The sequence below is a fragment of the Panthera onca genome, chromosome E2 (assembly GCF_046562875.1).
Source record: "Panthera onca isolate mPanOnc1 chromosome E2, mPanOnc1 haplotype 2, whole genome shotgun sequence".
In the NCBI taxonomy this organism is placed as follows: domain Eukaryota; kingdom Metazoa; phylum Chordata; class Mammalia; order Carnivora; family Felidae; genus Panthera; species Panthera onca.
Window position 1 is genome coordinate 7,866,403 of NC_138353.1, and position 24,857 is coordinate 7,891,259.

Consider the following 24,857-nt stretch of genomic DNA (forward strand, 5'->3'; position numbering starts at 1 on the left):
GGTCTCACTCATCTGTAGGTACCAATTGCCCTACATCAAAGCAGGAGTGATTTGGACCTTCAAGAGGAATGGACGGCCCATGATGAGGGCTTGAAAAGACAACCATTCCTACTCTGGGTAGGAATGTGTCCTAGTGGGACCCTCAAGGATGGTCTGGCGAAGGAACAGCAGTGGTTAATATAGAGAATACAGGTTCCACTCCCTATCTGAACTGTTAAATTTTCACCCTCTGTGTCCCTGAATAGATTCAGATCAATTTTCGTGTAAATCTTTTGCTGTCTGAACTCTTGCTTTTGCTAACCAAAGTAGGAAGCAAAGACATTTGGATAATATAGTGTCCTTATGTTTCTGAACTTACTAGGAAAACTATTGCTATCTCATTCAGGATTTGGATAATGAGGGTGTTTGGTGGGAGGGATAGGGGTTGATCAGAAAGACCAAACGTAGTTGAAGTTTCAGTGCCCAGCACAATGCTTGGCCCAGAGCAGGCTCTCAGTAAATATATGTTGAGTAAATGAGGAGAATAGTGTTGAGGGGGAAGAGGAGGAAGCAAAAACTATATTGATCTGTACACTGAGGGCCTTTACATGCCAGGGAAAAGAGCTTGGTGGCTTTCCTCAGGTTCTGGGATTGGAACCCCAAATATTGTTTGGGTCGAGGAAGATAAAGTTAACACGGCAGGTCACATTCATAGAGGATAGAAAGTACTCAGCTCCATTCCATTGTGGCTGCTGTGAAATAACAGCTCAGTGTTTTCAGATCTTCAGAGGTTTGTTTTGTTTTTTTTTGTTTTTGTTTTTTTTAGTATTTTTTAGTAATTTTTTTTTTTTTAGTATTTATTTTTTTTTTAATTTTTTTTTAATGTTTTTTATTTATTTTTGAGACAGAGAGAGACAGAGCATGAACGGGGGAGGGGCAGAGAGAGAGGGAGACACAGAATCGGAAGCAGGCTCCAGGCTCTGAGCCATCAGCCCAGAGCCCGACGCGGGGCTCGAACTCACGGACCGCGAGATCGTGACCTGAGCCGAAGTCGGACGCTTAACCGGCTGAGCCACCCAGGCGCCCCTTAGTATTTATTTTGAGAGAGCAAGTGAGCAAAGGAGGGTCAGAGAGAGAGAGAGAGGAGAGAGAGAATCCCAGGCAGGCTCCATGCTGTCAGCGCACAGCCCAACATGGGGCTCAATCTCACGAAGCTTCAGCGGATCTCATGACCCGAGCAGAAATCAAGAGTTGGAGGCTTAACCGGCTGAACCACCTAGGTGCCCCAGATCTTCCGAGTTTTCAAGAGAACCCAGATATTCAGATTTTTTTAAATGTGAAATCACTCCATAAGCAGTGTGGGCAACTAATTTTTTCAGAAACTGAATCCCAACCCAAGACACGTTTTGTCACCATTATGAGGTGACAGGGAAACATGGGGGGCTGAGTGTTGCTTATATTTTTATGCTAGAGATTGGCGAACGAAGTTTTAAGTGTAGAACTAGCTCGTGGGACTCTAATGAACTACATTTCCCAGAATCCTCTCCGCCCCCACAACTACATCCGTTGCCATAGATACTACCAATCCACTACAGTAAAAGGTAGGAGCGTGTGCTTTTAAAGAGCCGGACTCCAGCAATCCGTTGCCAAGATACCAATTTTGGCACATGCTCAGCAGAGAGCGCTTGGAAGGGGGGAAACGTCCCCAAACGGGAGAGGTGAAGCAGAAGCTCCAACCCAAAGGATTCTGGAAATGGTAGTTTCCGGCCTCCTCTCCCTCTCCCCGCCCCCCCCCCCCCCCCCCGCCGGCGCAGGCGCACTTCTCTGAAGGCAACGGATCCTGGTCGCCTTGGTGACGTCGCTCCGGGCACGCATGACGTCACCCTCACCCAGCGCCCTGGCGGAGGAGGTGGCGGGGGGAGCAGGGCTACAGCCGAGAAGTCAAAGATACTCGACCTCGCGTTCATTTCGTAAGCTGGTGTCCTGACCCAAGCGCAGTCCGGCGAAGGCTCTAGCCTGGGAGTCTTAAGTTGGCAGTGTTGTTCACTCTACAAATCCAGGTACTCCCTTACCTTCCTCGGAACAGTGCACAATAAACGGATAATTAAATTGTGCAGAAATTATAGTGTGATGAATGCTCCAGGAGAGCACAGTCTGGGGCGGGAGCGACAGTTATCAAATGATAACAACGCAAATTATTGTGATATCAGCGCTAGGTTTACTGGGACGGTCCTGTGGAATCCCTGGAGCGAGCAGAGTTGCGAGCTCCCGCCGGGCTGGGAGGGGAGAGGGGAAACGTTCCCGTAGGAATGGCTGTAACAGCTTGTTGCAGGTACCGTCGTTTTCCAAGAGAGAGAGAAAGAACGTTCCTGACAGAGGGAACAGCGCACACCAAGGTCAAGAGGTCGGAACTATTAATAACTTTTAAAAATAAGGGGCGCCTGGGTGGCGCAGTCGGTTAAGCGTCCGACTTCAGCCAGGTCACGATCTCGCGGTCCGTGAGTTCGAGCCCCGCGTCAGGCTCTGGGCTGATGGCTCGGAGCCTGGAGCCTGTTTCCGATTCTGTGTCTCCCTCTCTCTCTGACCCTCCCCCGTTCATGCTCTGTCTCTCTCTGTCCCAAAAAAAATAAATAAAAAACGTTGAAAAAAAAAATTAAAAAAAAAAATAATATTTAATGTTGATAATATTGATGGCAAATATGAAGGTGGTGGTGTCTGTAACATACTGGTTTTTAAGTGTTTGTTTATGTTTATTTTTGAGAGCGAGAGTGAGAGCAGGGGAGGGGCAGAGAGAGAGGGAGACCGAGGATCCAAAGCAGGCTGGGCAGAGTCAGCACAGAGCCTGATGCAGGGCTCAAACTCAAGAAACGCGAGGTCATGACCTGAGCCAGACGCTTAACCAAGGAGCCACCCGGGCGCCCCTATTTATGTTTGAGAGAGAGACATAGCAAACGGGAGGGGGAAGGACAGGGGGTGGGGGTGAGAGAAAAAGAATCCCAAGCAGGCTCCGTGTTGTCAGTGCAGAGCCTGATGCAGGGGTCCAACCCACGAACTGTGAAATCATGCCCTTAGCTGAAATAAAGAGTCCAACATTTAACAGAATGAACCACCCAGGCGTCCCTGTAACATTCTGTTTCAATGGCTTTACTTATATCAACGGATTCAAATCTCGTTTATTTATGAAGGTAATTATTATCTCCCCATATACAATAGGGGAACGGAGGTATAGAGAGGTTGATGACTTTCAGTGTTACACAGCGAATACGTGGGGTTAACCATTATGCTGTGTGTCCCTCGCCCCGGGGTCCTAGAGTAATTGATCCCTTACTGCCTGTGAAGCACTGTGCTGATTGACTTCTATACAACATCAAATCCTATTGGACCAAGGCCCTACCCTTTTGACCTCATTTGATCTTAATTACTTCCCCAAATGCCCTACCTCTAAATAAAATCAATTGAGGGTTAGGGTTCAATATACGAATTTGGGGGGACACAAGCATTCAATTATAGCACACTCCCACATCCCACCCTTGCATGCCAGCCACAAAGAGCTATTTATATCTCCTTCTCCCCTCTAAGCTTCTGTTCGCTGTGTTCCCTTTGCTTGGAACAACCCACCTCATTCTCTGCCTTCATTGGTCACATTTATGTCTCTTCGCCCATTAGTTCTTGTCTTCCAAGTTACAGCCAAGTTGAGACCTCCTCCAAAAGTCCTCCATGATTGTCCAGGCTGGGTTGAAGGCCCTCCTCTGTGTTCATACATTGCCCTGGGCTATCTCCCATCAAGCACACATATTATTACACTAGGTCCTAACTACCTGTAACCATGTCTTTATCCTGTATCCTAATCCTAGCAATAGTGATTGGTCCAAGGGGTGGGCCCAAGATCCAAGAAGGACCAATCAGGACCCTTCCCTGGGATTGCTATATGAACTCCATTGCAACCGTGCTACTTGCATCAGCCAATGAAATGCAGATGAAAGTGACATATGTCATTGAGCTCATTTAACTTGCATGACCACCCAATGAAGGAGGCATTGTTCCCCCACTTTAGAGACAAGGATACCTACAGGGAGGGTTCGGGTAACCCATACAAGGCCCAGAGCTAGTTAAGGACAGAAGTAGGGCTAATGGCCACGTAAAAAGAGGACGAGACACCAGAGCTCTCTCTCCATATGCTCCTGTACCAAGGAAAAACCATAAATTTCTGTTAAGTCGTTCAGTCTATGGTATTTTGTCATGGCTGTCTGAGCTGACTAAGATAGAATGTCATGAAGCAAAGCAAGGCAGACTCCAGGCTCACGGAACTTCAGATGCAGAGGGCGGAGGAAGGGCTGGATCTGCTCTGGGTGCAGAAAGACCATTCTGGGGGCTGTGTGTGAAAGAGCCTGGAGGGGAGACACTGGGGGGCCAGGAGGATTGGGATGAGACCGCAGTGAAGTTTTAGCATGTGAGGACAAGGCTTGAGCCAGGACCAAGTTCATGGGCAGGGAGAGGGCAGCAGAGCTGAGGAGTCTGGCAGTAGGAAGAGGGGCTTCACTGGACCCTCTGTCACTCGTTGGGTCTTTGAGTGTTGGGCCTGCAAAGGTCTCTCTGGGGCTGTTTGACACATCTTCACGGGGTGGTTGTATGAGTTAAATAAGCTAATAAAACTCACTGCCTGTTGTCAGTAAGTGACAGCTAGTCTCCTTCCGTTTTGCCCATGGTTCATCTAACTTTTACTCGTGTGTACACATATATTTTACATCTTTACAAACATGAAGGATATATAACTTTGAGGTTTTTCTTCTTTTAACCTTCATTCGCAAGTGTCGTCCCCTGTTACCGTGCAGTCATCATAATTATTTCAGGCTTGATAACATTTCATAGGCAGGATATACCTTTATTTCATCACTCCCCTGAGTCTATATAACTGAAAATAACTTTTTATTAGTTGGTTCTGATTGGAGATGGCCCCCCTCCAAGTGACAATTCAGGGACCTAGGCTCCTCCCATCTTCAACATAAGACTTCAGCAGAAGAAGAAAGACTGGGGAACGTAACAAGTGGGAGGTCTGGGCGTGGCATACGTGTCTCCTCTCTCATTTCATTAGCCAGAACTTAGTCACGTGACCACCCCCGACTGCAAAGGCATATGGGAAATGTAGTCTAGCTGTGTGCACAGAAAGGGAAACGGCTTTGAGGAAGAGTTATTTGCCACACATTATCCTAATGAGGGATTATAGCGAAGAAAACCTAGGTGCAGAGAGTAGAAGAGAACTTCCCCAGATCACAAAGAGATTCAAATCTATCAGGCAAATTTTATTGGCACTAAAATCCAAATACCACCCCCCCTTTTTTTCCATTAGATTTTTCATCATTCTTGTTTGAAAAGAGAAAACCTATTGTGTTTTTTTTTTTTAATGTTTGTTTATTTTTGAGGGAGAGAGACAGACAGAGAGTGGAGGGGTGGGGGCAGAGAGAGAAGGAGACACAGAATCCAAAGGAGGCTCCAGGCTCTGAACTGTCAACACAGAGCCTGATGCAGGGCTCGATCTCACAGACTGCGAGATCATGACCTGAGCCAAAGTCAGCCGCTCAACCGACTGAGCCAACCAGGCGCCCCAACCTATTGGTTTTTATTGATTAATTTTGTACCCAGTAATTTTACTTAATTATTTTATGGTTTATCATAACATTTCAATAGATTCTCTGATTTCCAAAATAGCAATCATATCATATTCAAAGAAGGATGAAATCCCAGACTTCTCCGTTCCAATTATATACCCTTTCTTTCTCTTGTCTAACTGCACCGATAGTTTTTCCAAAAGTGGTAATGCTAGATGGTTTGTTCTATTTGGACGGACAGTTTGTTCTGACTTTCATGGGGAAGGTTTTGGTGTTTTAGCATTAAGCCTGGTTTTGGGTTTTGATTATATGTATATAATTAAAAACAAGGGAGAGACAAGTAACTCCTTAAGATTTTTGTCATTACTGTTCAAGATGGGCCCATTCTTAAATATACTAAGTTTATGTGGAAATGGATGACTACTGGACATTCTCAAAACCCCTTTCATATCCATGATTATATATTACTTTGTATATCAATTAGCAAATTATATAATAGCCCAATATCGAACCATCCTTGCATTCCTGGACACACATCTTCCAGCTCCCACCGTAGGGGTCTATTTCCTATAGAGGTGTTAGGTGACAGGTGACACTGAGGCAAACAGGGAGCGGATGCCCAGGGACATTGCGTAATTCAGTGACAGACTCAATTCATTCACCATCAGTTTAGATGGGGTGAACTTCCACGTGTCCTGTGGACTTCAGCTACAGGGGAAACTTGGGTTAAATGGGTTAAATGGACTTTGACGTCACCTCCTGTGGAGGGCAGTTAAAAGACTCTAGCTAAAATGGGAATATTACTGACGGTGTCAGTACAGCCAGATATTTCTCAGTACCGGGTTCCCCCCGGCCCCGCATCGTACTCCCAGACTCCATTTCCCAGCATTCCCCCGCCCGTAGAGACCTTAGGTCTGGAGGAGGGTGAACCCGCAGAGGTTCCTGGGAAATGTAGTCCAACTGCGAAGCCGCGTTTAAAGAACCAAGGTTTAAATAGTTCCGAGACCGCAACCGCGCAGGCGCATTCCGCGGCCCGCCAGAGGGAGGGGAAAGGCCTGGCCGTCCAGCGCCACCCGCGGGGGCGCACAGGTGAGTCCCGACCTGGTGGCCCGGAGTCTGAGCTGGTGGGTGCGGGCCGTGCCAGGCAGGCTGGCGGGCACTCAGAGGCGGGTCCGAGTGTGCCTGGGTGGGCGCTGTGGGCGGCGTCCCGCCCCCTCCTATCACTCTGGAGGGGGCCCCCGGGCGCCTCTGCCCCCGCGCCGCTTGGAGGATCTCAGCGCGCAGGAATTGGGCGCCTGCTGTTTGCCTGAAGTCAGGCGAGCGCGGTCTCCCCGAAGGGATCCTGTACGTTTCCTCACTTCGCAGGTCAAGAAACAGACTCCGCGGCTTCTCCCAGGTCCCAGGGGTCGGCCTGGGATCACACCCTGGGATGTCTGACCCGAAAGCCTCCGCGTACTCCGCACAGTCACGCCCTCCGCCTCTGTCCTCCTTATCCTGAGCGTGTTATCTGGGTCTCTCATCACTTTCTGATCTGCCTGCCCCCCACCCCAACCCCCATTCAGCCCCCGTCTCTTTGTGCAGCCCCCTTCCTCAGGAGTCTGTGTTTTGGTTTTGTTTGTTTGTTTGTTTGTTTGTTTCTAGAAACAAGGCCATTTTCTTCCAAAACCGCAGCACCGTGATCTCATCAGGACAGTAACATCGGTACAAACTATTAGCTAATCCACAGACCTTCCGATGCTGCTAATTGTCCCAATAATGTCCTCGATGGCAAAAGAAAATCCCATATCACACACCGCGTTAGGTATTAGGTCTCTGGAACAGTTAGTTTTTCAGTCTGTCTTTGGTCTTGATGATCTGGGCAATGCTGAAGATTATGGACCAGGTTCTTCTGGAATGTCTTTTAGTTTGGCTTTGCTCAGTGTTTCCCTGTGATTAGATTTCGGTTTGGCAGGAATACCTTAGGCGGGATGCTGTGTTCTCATCAGATCAGGAGCCCTGTGATGTCTGTTCCTCCATCACTGGTCATGACCGCCTTGATCACCTGGCTGCATTGGTGTCTGCCAGGGGGCCCCACTCGAAAGTTGCCTTCTCTTTGTTATTATTTTCTTTAGTTTGTTTATTTATTTCTGAGAGAGAGGGAGAGAGAGAATCCCAAGCAGGCTCCATGCTGTCCACACGGAGCCAGACGAGGGGCTCGATCCCACAAACTGTGAGATCATGACTTGAGGTGAAATCAAGAATTGGGGGCTTAACTGGTTGGGCCACCCAGGAGCCCTTTCTTTTTTTGTAATTATTAAGTGACTCGTGAGGAGATACAGGAGAGCCTGTAAGACTCTGTTCCGCATCAGGATTTCACCTACTGGTTTCAGCCTGAACTGCGTTGGCCCCTGTGTCACTGGGTGTAGTGAGGCGTTTGCCTGGAAACACACAGGAGATTGAGTCTTTTTGTTTCTAGACTGTATCAGTTGCCCGTTGCTGCCGTAACAAGTTACCACAAATTTGGTGGCTTCCAACAACACAGATCTGTTCTCTTACAGTTCAGGGGGTCAGAGTGGTGCTCCCTCTGAAGGCTCTAGCGGACAATCCGTTTCCTTGCCTTTTCCAGCTTCTAGAGGCTTCCGCGTTCGTTAGGTGAGGCCTCTTCCTCTGGCTTCAAAGCTGGAGGCAGAGCGTCTTCTCTCTCTGACTCTGCTTCTCTTGACTTGCCTCACGTGACCTTCTCCTCTGAGTCAAATATCCCTCTGTCTCCCTCTTATCAGGACACTTAGGATTGCACCTAGGACCCAACCCGGATGATCCAGGATAATCTGCCTATCTAAAGGTGCTTAACTTAATCACATCACAGGTCCATCCTACAAGATATCTTTTTAGGGCCATTATTCAGCCCACCACCTGGTCTATGTCCAGGCCTGCCTCCCCCACCGGGCAGGGAGCCCCTTTAGGGCAGAGCCGCACGTCACCTATCGTTCTGTTCTCCGATGAGTATGTCACCCTCACATGAGTCTCAGCATATTTGATGAATGAGCGGGGGTGACCATAGTCTGAACACCAACTTGTCTTTGGCAGAGATATTTTTTGGGGGAGGGATTTTTAAGCTTTATAATCTTTAAAAAAAATTTTTTTTTAATTTACATCGAAATCAGTTAGCAACTAGTGCAACAATGATTTCAGGAGTAGATTCCTTAGTGCCCCTTCCCCATTTAGCCCATCCCCCCTCCCACAACCCCTCCAGCAACCCTCAGTTTGTTCTCCAGATTTATGAGTCTCTTCTGTTTTGTCCCCCTCCCTGTTTTTATATTATTTTTGTTTCCCTTCCCTGTGTTCATCTGTTTTGTCTCTTAAAGTCCTCATATGAGTGAAGTCATATGATTTTTCTCTTTCTCTGACTAATTTCACTTAGCATAATACCCTCCAGTTACAAATGGCAAGATTTCATTCTTTTTGATTGCTGAGTAATACTCCATTGTATATATATACCACATCTTTATCCATTCATCCATCGATGGACGTTTGGGCTCTTTCCATACTTTGGCTATTGTTGATAGCGCTGCTATAAACATGGGGTGCACGTGTCCCTTTGAAACAGCACACCTATATCCCTGGATAAATACCTAGTAGTGCAATTGCTGGGTCGTAGGGTAGTTCTATTTTTAGTTTTTTGAGGCAACTCCATACTGTTTTCCAGAGTGGCTGTACCAGTTTGAAGCTTTATAATCTTAATTTCATTTTAATTTTTGAGAGAGAGAGAGAGAGAGCACGCGCGCACAAGTGGGGGAGGGGCAGAGAGAGAGGGAAAGGGAATCCAAAGCAAGTCCCCCCTCAATGTCAGCGTGGAGCCCAACATGGGGCCTGAACCCGCAAAGCCATGAGATCATGACTGGAGCCAGAACCAAGAGTCGGACACTTAACCGACTGAGCCACCCAGGTGCCCTGGGGATTTTTAAACTTTATTTCAGCAGTTTTGAGAGAGAGAGAGAGAGAGAGAGACCATGAGTGGGATGAGTGGAGGGGAGAGGGGCAGACAGAGAGAGAGAGAGAGAGAGAGAGAGATCCCAAACAGGCTCCACGTTCAGTACAGAGCCAGATGTGGGGCTTGATCTCACAAACCGAGAGATCATGACCTGAGCCGAAACCAAGAGTTGGATGCTTAACCGACTGAGCCACTCAGGCGCCCCTCTTTAAACAACATCTTCAGCAGGAGATCAGGATCCTTATGCAGGATTGATAAGACAGATAGTAGCAGCTTTCCAAAAAATGGCAGATCCGTATACAATGGAATACCACTCAGCCATAAAAAGGAATGAGCCCTATCACGTGGTACAACATGGATGAACCCTGAACACAGGCTAAATGAAAGACGCCAGGGGCGCCTGGGCGGCTCAGTCGGTTGAGCGTCCGACTTCGGCTCAGGTCATGATCTCGAGGTTCGTGGGTTCAAGCCCCGCGTCGGGCTCTGTGCTGACAGCTCGGAGTCTGGAGCCTCCTTGGGATTCTGTGTCTCCCTCTCTGCCCCTCCCCCGCTCGTGCCCTCTCTCTCTCTTTCAAAAATAAACATGAAAAAAAATGTTTTTAAGTAAAAAACGAAAGAAGCCAGACACAAAGGGCCACATATTACACGATTCCATGTCTATGAAATGTCCAGAATGGGCAAATGCATTATGACAGAAAGATGAGTGGTTGTCTGGGGCTGGCCTTGGAGTGGCAGCACAGAACAGGGAGATTTGGGAGTCACTGATTAACGGTGCACGGTTTCCTCTTAGGGTGATGATGAAAATGTTCTGGAACCAGATAGTAGTGATGTTGCACAACATGGAGAACGTACTAAATGCCACCGAATTGTAGAATTTAGAGTAGTTAAAATGGTACAGGGTGTGTTACGTGTATTTTAGCATAAGAGAAAGGAGTCGGCATCAAAAGGGGGCTTGGCCTCTGCAGCCAGACTTCTGGGTCTGAATCCTGCTCTGACACTCGACACCTCTATGATCTTGAGCAAGGGCCTTGACCTCTTGTGCCTCCATTTCCTCATCTGGGGATAAGTCGAGCCACTTCTTCTTTTTTTTTTTTTAATTTTAAAAAATATTTTATTTATTTATTTATTTATTTATTTATTTTTTTAACGTTTTTTATTTATTTTTGAGACAGAGAGAGACAGAGCATGAACGGGGGAGGAGCAGAGAGAGAGAGGGAGACACAGAATCGGAAGCAGGCTCCAGGCTCTGAGCCATCAGCCCAGAGCCCGACGCGGGGGTCGAACTCACGGACCGCGAGATCGTGACCTGAGCCGAAGTCGGCCGCTTAACCGACTGAGCCACCCAGGCGCCCCTGTATTTTATTTATTTTTGAGAGAGAGAGAGACAGAGTATGAGCTGGGGAGGGGCAGAGAGGGACAGGGAGACAGAATCCGAAGCAGGCTCCGGGCTCTGAGCTGTCAGCACAGAACCTGACGAGGGGCTCAAACTCACGAACGGTGAGTTCGTGACCTGAGCCGAAGTTGGACGCTCAACCGACTGAGCCACCCGGGCACCCCTCTAGCTACTTCTTTGAGAAGTAGTGCAGTGAGCTGAACCCCCTGTTTGCTAGTGGTTGCTGGTGGGGAATGGGGGCCTCAGGCAGCCTGTCCTGACCTTTGCTCCAGCTCTTAGGAGACCAGGGCCCCCACTGTCATGAGGCATCTTTGGGACAGTGTCTGTCTGTCTGAGCCACAGCTGACCCCCTCTCTGCTCCAGTCTCCTCCTCCAGCCCTGCGGACTTAGACCTGGTCCTTTCTCCTGGAGGCACACGCCCAGGACCCAGCAGTGGCCACCGGGACCCTGATGGCTGAGGACCAGGTGAGTCTGGGTTTCCTCTTCCCCAAGATGATTTTACGGCCCCCTCAGAGAGCCATACTTATCTCTGCCTGTGGCCCAAAGATCTTCCGCCCCTCCTAATCGTGGGGAAGGGGCGAGTGTGGGAGGGACTCTGGGGCTGGGAGGTGCGGGGAGGAGAGGGCACGGGGGCAGGATGCCCTGAGCTGGGACACAGTCTAAAAATCAGTCATCTAAAGCCCGGGAGCCTTTGGGTGGCCAGATGAAGAGGGCAGTGGATGGTTTTGCTTCACCCCCAAGCCTTATCCTTGGAGTTGGGGATGGGAATTGGGATCCCGGCTTGAGTCTGGGATGGAGTGCCACTCAGGAATCGCTCTTGTACACAATGGCTTGAGAATTTAAAAAAAAAAAAAAAAAAAAAAAGCGTTTCTTAGGGTTGTCACATACAGGTATGCAGGTTACACACTGCACAAGGGTGCCTCATCTCAGTGGCGAGATTCACATCTTACACCTCACACACTGGTATATTGTGGCAATTTTTTTCCAGTTTATTTATTTGTTTATTATTATTAGTGTTTATCATTATTATTATGTTTTGTTTTGTTTTTTTGAGAGAGAGAGAGAGAGAGAGAAAGCGAGTGGGGAGGGGCAGAGAGAGAGGGAGAGAGACTCCCAAGCAGGCCCTGGGCTGTCAGCACAGAGTTCCATGCAGGGCTCGCACTCACAAACTGGGAGATCATGACCTGAGATGAAATCAAGAGTTGGACGCTTAACCGACTGAGCCACCCAGGTGCCCCTTATGGCAATTTTCATGCAGATGGCAGTCAACTGTCATATATTAAAATAATTGGCATATCGTAACAACTTTCCAACAGATGGCAGTAAAGAGTCACGCAGAAAAGGAGCTTTTGTCTATCTTCTTCCAAGGTGCCTTTGGGCTAGCAGCTGCCTTAGACTTTCTGCATTTCTGTAGGCCATTTTTTTTTTAATTGAAAAAAAAACTTTTTAATGTTTATTTTTGAGAGAGTAACAGAGCATGAGTGGAGGAGGGACAGAGAGAGAGGGAGACACAGAATTCGAAGCAGGCTCCAGGCTCTGAGCTGTCAGCACAGAGCCCGACGCGGGGCTCGCACTCACGAGCTGTGAGTCATGACCTGAGCCGAAGTCGGACGCTTAACCGACTGAGCCACCCAGGTGACCCTCTGTAGGCCATCTTTACTCAGTCGTCTCAAATCACTTGAGTCAGTACGTTCCAGCCTAGAATGTTCCAACTGTTTCAACCACCAGCAGTGGTAGGCCCTAGGCCCATGACCTCTCCAGCCCCAGAGTTCTAGAAGGATGGGTCTCTCCACCCTGTAAAATTGGCCTTTGCAGGAATCAGTGACCTTCAAGGATGTGGCTGTGGACTTCACCCTGGAGGAGTGGGGCTGGCTGGGTCCTGGCCAGAGGGAGCTGTATCGGGACGTGATGTTGGAGAACTACCAGAACCTTCTCTCACTGGGTGAGGCCCTGCCCCCATCTGCCTTCATCTCCTTTGTGCCCACCCACTGGGGGCATTTGCTGAGGTCATGTGGTTCCCTCTCTGTTCCTCTAATTGGTGCCTCCTGGCTGGGCTCTGGCTGTCCCTCTCTCTCTCCACTGGCTTCTCCTAGAGTCCCAGTGTCCCCAAGGGCCCCGAGTCTTCTACCTGTCCTGCACAATCTTCAGCCTGTGCCCCCACCTTCTTCTCACGCTTTCCTGGAATGCCTGTTCCAGAATCTCGGACTCCAAGTGCTCCTTGGATGTTCATCGGGCTGCATCTTAGAATCTTTCCAAAGCACATAAATGCTGTCCCCCAAATGTGTCTTCCTGGCCCTACACTGTCGGTCCACCCGCCTCCTGCGCCCCTCCAAGTCCCTCTCACATTTGTTACCCTGAGCTCAGCGTCTGCACACAGACCTGCTCCAATCCTCCGGGCCCCCCCATCCCCAAGCCCAGACCGTCCTCACTCCGCCCACCCCCCTTCCCAGCAGCCCACCACGTCCTCTCTGCCCCCCAACAATCTGCTCATCGCCCCCCCTCCATCCCTGCAGTCCAGCCCTGACCTGGCCTTATCCTCCTCCCCTGGCCCTTCTCTGGCCTCCTCAATGGTCTGTCTTTCTGTCCGCCTCCGTCTCCCCTCAGTTTCTTTTTCTGGTCCTTCTGTCTTGCCTTTTCCCTGGAAGCAGTGGTGGTTTGAAGGCCGCTTCCTCAGCCGTCCTCACTTACACACGTTCCCTGGACAAACTCACCAAGAACTCGCTTAAGCACCTGTGTCGGGGCCCCAGGAGAGCCCCCAAGTTCGGGTGGTTCTCTCGGAGGACCCACAGGCCTCACGCGTAGCTGTGCTCACAGCCAAGATTCCTTGCAGCAAGAGGACACAGAGCACGGGTGGCAAAGGGATAAGGCACGCGGGGCGAAGTCTAGCAGCAACCAGGGCAGAGTCCCCTCCCCGTTGAGTCACACAGGACCTACAACAAGATGTGTCAACACGTGTGAGGTGTCGTCCACCGGGGACACTCGTTAGAGACCCGGTCAGCGCCCAGGGTTTCGCCGAGGTCTGGTCATGTCAGCAGCCTCCGCCTGGCACGGACCAAGCTCCCGACTCCCCGAAGGAAAGCAGGTGTCGGGCAGAAGCCACAGTGTTTGCACAAACGGCTGAGGCGCCGGGAGCCTCTCCTGTCGATCAGGAACTACTGGGAGCCCTCTTGAAATCCAGCTTCCCAAACGCCAGCCAAGGGTAGCCTTGTGAGCAGGGCTTTCCAGAAAGAGCAGGCAGCCTGCCGTGTGAGCCTTTTCTGCACAACTCGTGTGTACAGAACGAGGTCCCATTGGTCTGTCCCCTGAGCTCCAACTGGATGCAGCTAGTGGCCTCCCCTGAGCTCACGACGTCCCCACAGACCCCCTCCTCGTCTGCCCACCCTCCCCTCTCAGGGACAGTCGCCCACCAGTCCTGGGCCCTGCCTTCAGCGGCTTCAGACCCTCGTGTGGCCTGGCCCCTGCCGGCCCCCTCGATCTCATCTCCATCCGTTCTCTCCCTTCCTCACTTCTCCAGTGGGAGGAAGGTTCGCCTTCTCAGGCGGGAGCTTGTCCACTCCTGGGAACGGTCAGTAGGGAGATGCGTTCGTTTCCCACAGCTGTGTAACGGCAAACCTGGTGGCTTAATACGGAAGAAATTCGTTCCCTTACGGTTCAGAAGCCAGACGTGCAAAATCCAGGCGGAGGCAGGGTCCTGCTCCTTCTGAAGGCTCCAGGGCGGAGTCCTTCCTGGATGCAGCTTCCGGAGGTCCCGGGTGACCCTTGCTGTTCCTCGCCTTGTATCCCCATCACCCCGATCCCGGCCTCTGTCTTCACATGACCTTTCCCCTGCCCAAGGGTGTCTGTGCATCATCCCCTAAGGCCCGACCTACTCCCGCAGGACCTCGTCTGAACGAATTACATCCTCAAAGCCCCGATTTGCCAAGTAAGGTCACGTTCTGAGGTTTCTGTGGACAAAGTTTGGGGGGCACACTGTTCAGCCCCCTATAGGAAGAGAGAAATCAGTGAGCTTAAACATCGCGGCGTAGAAAAAGTAAAAAGAAACCGATGAGATTAATTTCAGTGATATGGTTCATTGCACCCAATCTGTCCAAAATATGAACGTTTTGGTATGTGTGGCAGTCATAACCAACACACAAATTACTAATGAGATGTTTTACATCTTTCTCCATAATAAGTCTTCAAAATGCGGTGCGTATTTCACATCGAACTTGAACAACGCAGAGCCAGAGCCTTAAATAGTGACGTCAGGGCTCAGGCTCTTTCTGGAATGTAGCAGGCGCTCAACAAATGAGTCTTGCTTTGACCAGTAGAGCCTCTAATCAGAAGGCACCCAATGTATGCATCTCCCCGGCACACCCAGGGCCTGGGACCCAGCCCTGAGGCCTCCCTATGACTGGCCAAATCTTGTGTCTTTTCTAGGGGCAGGGCCTCCAGGGTTCAAACCCGAGGTGATCTCCCGTCTGGAGCGAGGGGAGGAGCCCAGGATGGAGAAGAGAGAAGGCTGGCAAATGACCTGTCCAGGTGGGTGAGGACGTCCAGCAGGTGTAGGCCGTCTTCCTCCCCTGTCTGTCGTGATCAGTGACAGGAGTGAGGCAGCACACGCCATGATCGTGGGCGCTGGGTTTGAATCCCAGCCACACCACTTCCTGGCTCTGTGACTTTCTGGCGAGTCATTTAGCCCCCCTGTGCCTCAGTTTCCTCGCCTGCACAGTGGGGTGAATAATAGTACCCAGGGTTGGAAAGGATAAACGGATTAACACGTAAAGTGTAGCCCAGCGCCTGGCACACGGTAACCCCTGGTCAGAACAGGCTACGATGATTATCGGTGATTGTTTATTGGGGAGCATCTGTATAAAGACCCAGAGGTGGGACCCGGCCTGACACGCTGGGGAACAGGAAGCCGGGTTTTTGCCGCCACTGGCCCACGGACTCCATGAGGGGAGGGGGTCGAAGCGTCTTTGTTTCTGTCGCTGTCTACCGTGTTGTGGGTGGGGTTGCCCCCCTACCCCTCACCACAGCCTCCCCCCGGCCTCCCCCCTCAGGCTTATGCCCTCCAGTGCATCTCACACAGCTCCAGAGGGGTCTGCCTGCACCCAGGGCTGATCCCACGCCCCTGCGCACAGCCACCCCATAGCTCCCTAGGACCCCCGAGGGCAAGTCGTGGCCCCTCAGGCCCAGAACCGGAGGCCCCGTGTGGCCCGGCCTGTGGTATCTCTGGCCTCACGTCTCATCCCGGTCCACCATGGCTGTACCCCGCGTCCTGACCCCGCTGAAGCACTTGTTTGTCCCTGTCTGAACGTTGGTTTTTTTTTTTTTTAATCAATATATATTTTTTAAGTTTTATTTTGACAGAGCACACGCGCATGTGTGAGTGTGAGTGGGGGAGGGGCAGAGAGATTGAGAGAGAGAGAGAGAGAGAGAGAGAGAGAATCCCAAGCAGGCTTCGCACCTGCAGTGCAGAGTCCAATGCGGGGCTCAAACTCATGAACCGCGAGATCATGACCTGAGCTGAAACCAAGAGTCGGATGCTTAGCACACTGAGCCACCCAGGCACTCCTGGGTGGGCATTCAGGTATTCGGATTGGCGAGCCTGGGTCTCATGCCTACTCTAAATGGGGTGGGGGAGACTGTGATTAACAGCCCCACCAAGACTACATGGAAAGGGGAACAGTGGTTCTTTTTTTTTTTTTTATAAGAGTAGTTTATTTTTCTTTTTTCATTTTATTTTATTTTATTTTATTTTATTTTATTTTATTTTATTTTATGTATTTTTTAATTTTATTTATTTATTTTATCTAAGTAACAGTGGTTCTTCAAGGGCAGGGATGCTATCGAGACGAGGAGGGTATGTCCAAAATGTCCAAGTGCAAGCCGGCCCCTCCCCCTCTCTGAGGGCAAGGGTCAGATGTCTCGTTCAGCACAGAGGCGTGTCCCCCCAGCACTGTGGTTAGCAAGTAAGTAACAACTGTACAATTAATAGGTAGCTCATGGGGGCACCTGGGTCAGTTGGTTAAAGCATCTGACTCGATCTCAGCTCAGGTCGTGATCTTGAAGTCCGTGGGATTGAGCCCCACACCAAGCTCTGTGCCGGCAGCGCGGAGCCTGCTTGGGATTCTATCTCTGCCCCTCCCCCACTCACGCACACATACTCTCTCCTTTCCTCTCAAAATAAATAAACTTGAAAAAATTAAAAAAACTGCATGAAAGAGGTATCCCATGAACAAATCTGCTGGCATCAAAAAATCAATCCCCTTCAGCAGATTCCATATGGCTTTACTTCCTGCTTATCGTCTCTCCTCTACACTCCCCTTTCTCCAAGTTGCGAGGTTGGGCTATAAAAGCCTCACATACATTGAATATTTATTGGTATCTTTTGATCAAATTAAAGTCATTTGTGTTCATCTCAGCAACTTTGAAAATCTAAGGAAGGAATAAAGCAGGAAATGGAAATCTCCCCGTAATCATGCTTCCTTCTCAAAAAATTACTTTTTTCATATTTTATTTTATATTATTTTATTTTGAGAGAGAGAGAGTGCAAGTAGGGGAGGGGAGCAGAGGGGGGGGGAGAGAGAGAGATCTTAAGCAGGCTCCACGTTCATCGTGGAGGGCTCGATCCCATGACCCTCGGATCGTGATGTGAGCTGAAATCAAGAGTCGGATGCTTAACCGACTGAACCGTCCAGGTGCCCCCGCTTTTAACATGTTACCCCAAAAGCTTGACCGTATTTTTTAATTACAAAAGTATATAATAAAAACATGAATAAACCAGACACAAAAGGATACACATCATATGATTCCACCTACATGAGGTGCCTAGAGCGGGCAGATTCGTAGAGCCAGAGTGGAATGGTGTTTGCCAGGGGCGGGGGAAGGGGGAACAGGAGTTAGTGTTTAATGGGTATAGTGTTTCAGTTTGGGAAGATGAGAAAGTTCTGGAGATGGATGGCGAGGCTGGTTGCGCCACAGCGTGAATGTATATATATATATATATGCAACTGAACGGTACATCTAGAAACGACCGAGATGTCGTGTTCTATGTTGTATGTGTTTTGTCACAATCGAAAAGCAAATATGATAAATGGAAAACCCTCCAGTCCGCCACGCACATGCATACGCACGTTTACACGTAGATACACCTATACAACTCAGTCCTTTTTATATCTCGAGGCCACGACAAGAATCTGTGTCATGTCTTCTGAAACAGCAACATAAACCGTGAAACTTGTCTTTCATTTTTGTCAATTGTTTTCTGTTTATTTGTTATTGAGAGAGAGAGAGAGAGAGACAGGGTGCCAGCAGGGGAGGGATAGAGAGAGAGGGAGACACAGAATCCGAAACAGGCTCCGGGCTCCGAGCTGTCAGCACGGAGTCCGACGCGGGGCTCGAACTCACGGACCGTGAGATCATGACCTGAGGCAAAGTCAGATGTTTCACCACCCGAGCCACCCAGGCGTCCCTGAAACTCGTCTTCTAAAGTCTCCAGCGCCGGTGCCTTGTAATCAGCTTCCTGTGTCCCGACGTGGGCAATATTCACGTTTTCTGTTTCTTTCAGACTTGGAGACGAGGTGTGCACCGACTCAGGAGACGCTTGTAAACAAGAGCATTTCTGCAGAGGCCGCTTCCCCAGTGGGAAAGACGGGGGGCGGTTTAAGGGCCGCGCTGGGAGATGCCGGACTGGGGGGGTCCCGGGCGTGTGGCCTCCGGTCGGAGGACCGGGGGAGGCAGGAGAGGCATTTGAGGTGTTTGTCGGCTACTCCCAAGGAAGCCGTCCGTGGGGAGAGAGGCCTCGGCGGTCACGAGCTGGGGCGAAGCCTCAGGCGGGCCTCCGCCCGCGTCCGGAAGCAAAGAGGCCCGGCCGGGGAGAGGGCCCGGCAGAGGGACGGGCCGCGAAAGGGCCCGAGACGCCACAGGACGTTGCTAGAGAGGAAGCCATTCGGCTGCGTGGAATGCGGGAAGGCCTTCGCTTACCACTCAGACTACATCCTGCACCAGAGAATTCACACCGGAGAGAAGCCCTACAAGTGTGGTGACTGCGGGAAGGCCTTCGGCAACAGCTCCTATTTCATCCAGCACCACGTCGTTCACACGGGAGAGAAGCCGTACGCGTGCGGCGAGTGCGGCAAGACCTTCACCCAGAGCTCCTCGCTTGCCGAGCACCAGAGGATCCACACGGGCGAGAGGCCCTACGGGTGCGAGGAGTGCGGGAAGGCCTTCACCCAGAGCTCCTCCCTCCTCAAACACCGGCGCTGCCACACGGGGGAGAAACCCTACGGATGCGACCAGTGCGGGAAGCTCTACTCGCAGGTGTCCCACCTCACCCGGCACCAGAAAACCCACACGGGGGAGAGGCCCTACAGATGCGGTGAGTGTGGCAAGGCCTTCTGTCACGCTTCCTCCTTGACCCAGCACCAGACCATCCACACCGGGGAGAAGCCCTACAGGTGTCACGAGTGCGGGAAGACCTTCAGCCACGGCTCGTCCCTGTCCCAGCATCAGCGCGTCCACACCGGCGAGAAGCCCTACGAGTGCCACGCGTGTGGCAAAGCCTTCGGCCACAGCTCCTCCCTGACTCAGCATCAGAGGATTCACACCGGCGAGAAGCCCTACGAGTGTCACGAGTGCGGGAAGGCGTACACGCAGATCTCGCACCTCATGAGGCACCAGAGCACTCACGTGGGACAAAAACCCTACGTATGTGACGAGTGCGGGAAGGCCTTCAGTCACACCTCGTCCTTCACCCAGCACCAGACGATTCACACCGGGGAGAAGCCCTACAGATGTCACGACTGTGGGAAAACCTTCGGCCAGAACTCGTCGCTGACACGCCACCAGAGGATTCACACCGGGGAGAAGCCGTACGAGTGCCGGGCGTGCGGGAAGGCCTACACCCAGGTTTCCCACCTCATCCAGCACCAGAGGGTTCACACCGGGGAGAAGCCGTACGAGTGCGGGGAGTGCGGGAGAGCCTTCAGCCGCAGCACCCACCTTATCGAGCATCAGAAAATCCACACGGGCGAGAAGCCCTATAAGTGTGAAGAGTGTGGGAAAACATTCGGTCACCACTCATCCCTGACTCAGCACCAGAGGATTCACACTGGCGAGAAACCCTACGCCTGCAAGGAATGCGGCAAAGCCTTCAACCAGAGCATCCACCTCACTCAGCACCGGAGGATTCACACCGGGGAGAAGCCCTACGAGTGTAACAACTGCGGGAAAACCTATACCCAGATTTCGCACCTGATGCAACACCAGAAGGTTCACACGGGTGGCGGTCGCCACGTGCGTAAGGCACGCGGGGAGGACTTCGGCTGGAGTCCACGCCTGACTGAACACCGGAGACTCCACGCCGTGCGCGACGCCTACGTCTGCGATGATTTGGAGAAAGCCTTGGCTTGGGGCACACAGCTTGCCGGTGGTCAGAGAGCGCCCGCTGGCCAGAAGGCCTGAGAAGGGAGCCGACCGGGGGTCCCGCTGCTGGGTTCGGTTCGGCCTTCATCATCGGGAACCTCCTCCCTCCCGGAGAGGGACCCTAACACCACGTATTGTGAGAGTCGGTTTCTCTGTTTCCTACAAAAAGATGACACAGGGTGTCACCAGCTGGGACAGCTTCTGATCGTTTTTGGCGCCCCCCCCCCCCCCCTGTAAAATCTCAGCCTCTCTCCCGTTTCTCAGCCTTACAGTGTCCCCAAAGGGTGGTGTAAATGGAATGTAACTTCATCTGATAGCTTTTTTTTAATGGATACCTTTTTGAGAGAGAGCGAGAGAGAGCGTGAGCAGGGACGGGGCAGAGAGAGAGGGAGACACAGAATCGGAAGCAGGCTCCGGGCTCTGAGCTGTCAGCACAGAGCCCCACGTGGGGCTCGAACTCACGAGATCACGACCTGAGCTGAAGTTGGACGCTTAACCAACCGAGCCGCCTAGGCGCCCCTTCATCTGATATCTTTAATAAGGTCTCTTTGAACTTTTCAAATTTACTGACCATTCATGAAATCGGAGCCTGAAAATTCAAGGAAAAAAAAAAAAAAAAACACAGCTGGAAAGATCAACCCTTTCGAGTACAAGCTACGTAGCCAGCTGAACGTAAACACTAGATGATTTTAGTTTCCTTTGAAACTTTAAGCTACAAATTTCATGGCAAAATCCGCAGTTGGCTTAAATACTGAATACGTTTCACATATTTACAGCCATTTTTATTTTTCTTTGATGTCTATTTTTGAGAGAGAGAGAGTACCCGTGCGTGAGCAGGGGAGGGGCAGAGAGAGGAGACACAGAATCCGAAGCAGGCTCCAGGCTCTGAGCTGTCAGCACACAGAGCCCGACGCGGGGCTCACACCCCCCTTGAACCGCGAGATCATGACCTGATCAAAAGCTGGACACCTGACCGACTGAGCCAGCCAGGCGCCCTCAAATGTCATTTAAAAATAAATGTTATTTCATTGTGATCAGAGTGTAGGAACAATGTTGGCTTCTCTGATTTGTCCTTATTATACCATGAACATTGTCCTTTGTAACTACAGACACCTCGTACTCATCATTATTGGGGCTAACGATGTTTCATTGGTGGGTGTAAAATGATTTACAAATCCATTCCCCTGTGTAGGCTTTGTTCTAAGCCCCTGATTGACAGGTTGTTCACCGCTTTTCCCAGTTATGAATGATGTTATAATGAGCACCTCCAAGATTATTTCTCTACGTCGCAGTCCCAGGATGGGAATAACAGGAGCAAGATTCCAATCATTTTCCTGATTCCTGGAACGTTTTGTCAGATTGCTTCCCAAGTGAGCTGGACCTTGTCTACCTGGCAAGCTGGGCACGGGGACCACATTTCCACTCATTTCCACTCCATTTTTACCGGCACTGATCATCCATAATTTTTTCCTATGTCAAACATATCAAATGGCTAGTGTTTTCGGTAACTTAACTGTGTGCCGAGTTCCGTCCCAAGCCCTTGGTATGTCATGAGTCCTCATTCTTCCAACAGTCCCACCTGTTCGGGGCTGTATCGTCCCATTTTGCGGGTGAGGACACTGAGGCACAGGGAGATGAAGTAGCCAGAGCCTCACAGCTATGAGCTCACGGAGTATGGATTCAAGCCCACGTAGTCAGGCTCAGAAGCGAGGCTGTGTCCTTCTATTGGGATTGAGCACATTGCATGTATAACATTTCCTTCTTAAAATGATGTTTATTACTATAAAAACCAATACATGCTTCCTACAGAAAATTTAGAAGATCCGGAAAATCCAGAGGTCACCCAAAGTTCAGTGCTCCCCAGAGATAACTGTTAACTGTTTGGATACACTTCTCCTACTTTAAAAACTTTATAATATTATAAAATGCTTAAAATAAATCTGGGGTATACTGAATATGCCACTTAGCATACTTCTAATGTATTCAACTTTATATCACAGGCCCCTATCTTCAAATATCACGATTTACCCATGTCATCAAATAATCTTTAACAACCAGACATTTGGGGGATTTGCATAGCGTATGTTTATCCAGCCAGTGAATCAGCCAATCCCCTGTCGGACATTTTAGTTGTTTCCAGTTTTTGACTTTATTATAAACATCCCTTCTACTGAAGTCTTTGGCTGAGCACCTGACCAGTTTCCAAGTGAAATCCTGGCAGGGAGGTCATGGGGTCAAAGAATGGTTCAACGATCCCAGACACGTGTGCCAATGGCTTCCCAGAAGTTCTGTAGCAACTGGCATTCTGACTAGCGGCGGCTGGGACTGCGTCTGACCAATGTCATCCGTGGTAACTATTACCATGTTTAAAAGTCTTCCCGTGTATTTCTAGGGGCGCCTGGGTGGCGCAGTCGGTTAAGTGTCCAACTTCAGCTCAGGTCATGATCTCATGGCTCATGGGTTCGAGCTCCACTTCGGGCTCTGTGCTGACAGCTCGGAGCCTGGAGCCTGCTTCGGATTCTGTGGTCTCCCCCTTCTCTCTCTCTGCCCCCCACCCCCACTTATGCTCTGTGTCTCTCTCAAAAATAAAAACATTAAAAAATGGGGAAAAAAATCTTCCCATGTATTTCTTTTAATGTATGACTCCTTTCGTGATTGAGGAAATACTTGTTTATGGTGAATAATTCATAGAACACAAAAATGAAAGCTATGGCTCTCTATAAATCTTCATTCCAAAGATATATCCACATAAAGATAGCACACAATGTGTCTGGTATAACACACACACACACACACACACACACGATATTATTTTTCTTAAAGATTTTTATGTTGTTTATGTAAACTCTACACCCAACGTGGGGCTGGAACCCACAACCCCGAGATCAAGAGTCGCATGCTCTATTGACTGAGCCAGCCAGGCACACCCACACATAGGATTTTAGAAGTAACTTTTTTCACTTTTTCACTTGGTATAATGTGGGTATTTTCCCATGATAATGCAAAACATAGACATACATATATACACACACGTATATATGTACATATATATGTATATGTTTCCTCCTTTTTAACAATTGCATAATACTTCATGCTAGGGTTTCTTGAATTTATGTAACCAATCCCTATTAATTGACATTGAGATTGTTTTTCTTTTTCATCATTGGAATTTACTGTTTGACACTTGTGCAAAATATCTCCATAAGATGAACGCCTAGAAAGAATCTTATGGGGCCATATAACATCCATGTTTAAAATTTTGATAATTACTGCTAAATAATCCTCCAAAAAAGGATGAACCAATTTACAGGACTCCTGGAAGGGTATACAAATGCCTACTTGTTCCCCCATTTTCTTCAAAAATTACGCACTGTTAGCCTTTTAAAAATATTTCTAATAAGTAAATATGTCCTCTCAATAGTGAGATTAATGGTCTTTTATGTGTTTGTCGACGTTTAGCCTTTGAATTGCTTTTTTCTGTATTTCGCCCACTTTTAATTGGGCTGCTTTTTTATATTGATTTATAGGAACAAGTCTTTATGCATTACACATGTTCACCTTTTGGCATATACATTCGAAATATTTTCTCCTGATTTGTTGTTGCTCTTTCAATTTTGCTTGGGATGTATTTTGCTATACAGAACTTAAAAATCTTTAGGTATTCAAATCTATTTGTATTTTCTCTTATAGTTTTTGGCCTACGATCAGCCTACTTAAGAAAGGCCTTCCTCACCCCCAAGATTATGAAAAAGATTATCCTATATTTTAGTCTCGTACTTTTATGACTTTTTGACAATTAAATTTTTATTCCATCTGCATTTTAATTTTTGTTTTTTTAAATGTTTATTTGGTTTTGAAAGAGAGAGTGCACAAGCAGGGGAGGTGCAGCAGGGGGAGAGGCAGGGACAGAAGATCTGAAGTGGGTTCCGTGGGGACAACAGCCGAATGTGGGACTGGAACTCATGAACCATGAGATCATGACCAAAGCCGAAGCCGGACACTCAACCAACTGAGCCACCTAGGTGCCCCTCCATCTGCATTTTTGAACACGTCTTATGGTACGAATTTTCAGTTTCTAGAGGCCACCTGCATTCCCTGGCTGGTGGCCCCTTCCATGTTCAAAGCCAGCAGGGTAGCATCTTTAAGCCCCTCCTCATAATGTACTCCTCGATGTAGCTACCTTTCTTAGCATATTTAGCCCACTCCCTTCACAAAGACTCACTCCCACCCCTTAACTAACATACTAATGTAGAATACATATAATTTTAGTATAAAAGAAGCTAATTTTGGGGCGCCTGGGTAGCTCAGTCATTTAAGCGTCCAACTTTGGCTCAGGTCATGATCTCACAGTTCGTGAGTTTGAGCCCCACGTTGGGCTCTGTGCTGACAGATCAGAGCCTGGAGCCTGCTTCGGATTCTGTGTCTCCCTCTCTCTCGGCCCCTCCCCTGCCTGTGCTCTGTCTCAAAAATAAAAAACAATACATAATTAAATAAAGGTAAT

General features: G+C 49.5%; 1 protein-coding gene across 2 annotated transcripts; it reads left to right on the plus strand.

Annotated features, from left to right (window-relative positions):
* The first annotated feature begins 1,877 nt into the window (after window positions 1-1,877).
* LOC132677661 (uncharacterized) lies at window positions 1,878-24,126 on the plus strand. Of its 2 annotated transcripts, none has more exons than XM_078439449.2 (5): window positions 1,878-2,039; window positions 11,312-11,413; window positions 12,764-12,890; window positions 15,368-15,469; window positions 18,501-24,126. In XM_078439449.2, exons 2-5 carry the CDS (start codon window positions 11,399-11,401, stop codon window positions 20,393-20,395), a joined length of 2,139 nt encoding a protein of 712 aa, XP_078295575.1. In that variant the 5' UTR covers window positions 1,878-2,039; window positions 11,312-11,398; the 3' UTR covers window positions 20,396-24,126. The 2 variants fall into 2 exon arrangements, with proteins under 2 accessions (XP_078295575.1, XP_078295574.1); XM_078439448.2 differs by lacking the exon at window positions 1,878-2,039 and adding an exon at window positions 6,586-6,674.
* Window positions 24,127-24,857: the final 731 nt, after the last annotated feature.

Coding starts and splice junctions, on each gene's coding strand:
- LOC132677661 (XM_078439449.2), top strand. Junction 12,891..15,367: donor CCAGAACCTTCTCTCACTGG/GTGAGGCCCTGC, acceptor TGTCTTTTCTAG/GGGCAGGGCCTCCAGGGTTC. Junction 15,470..18,500: donor CTGGCAAATGACCTGTCCAG/GTGGGTGAGGAC, acceptor TGTTTCTTTCAG/ACTTGGAGACGAGGTGTGCA.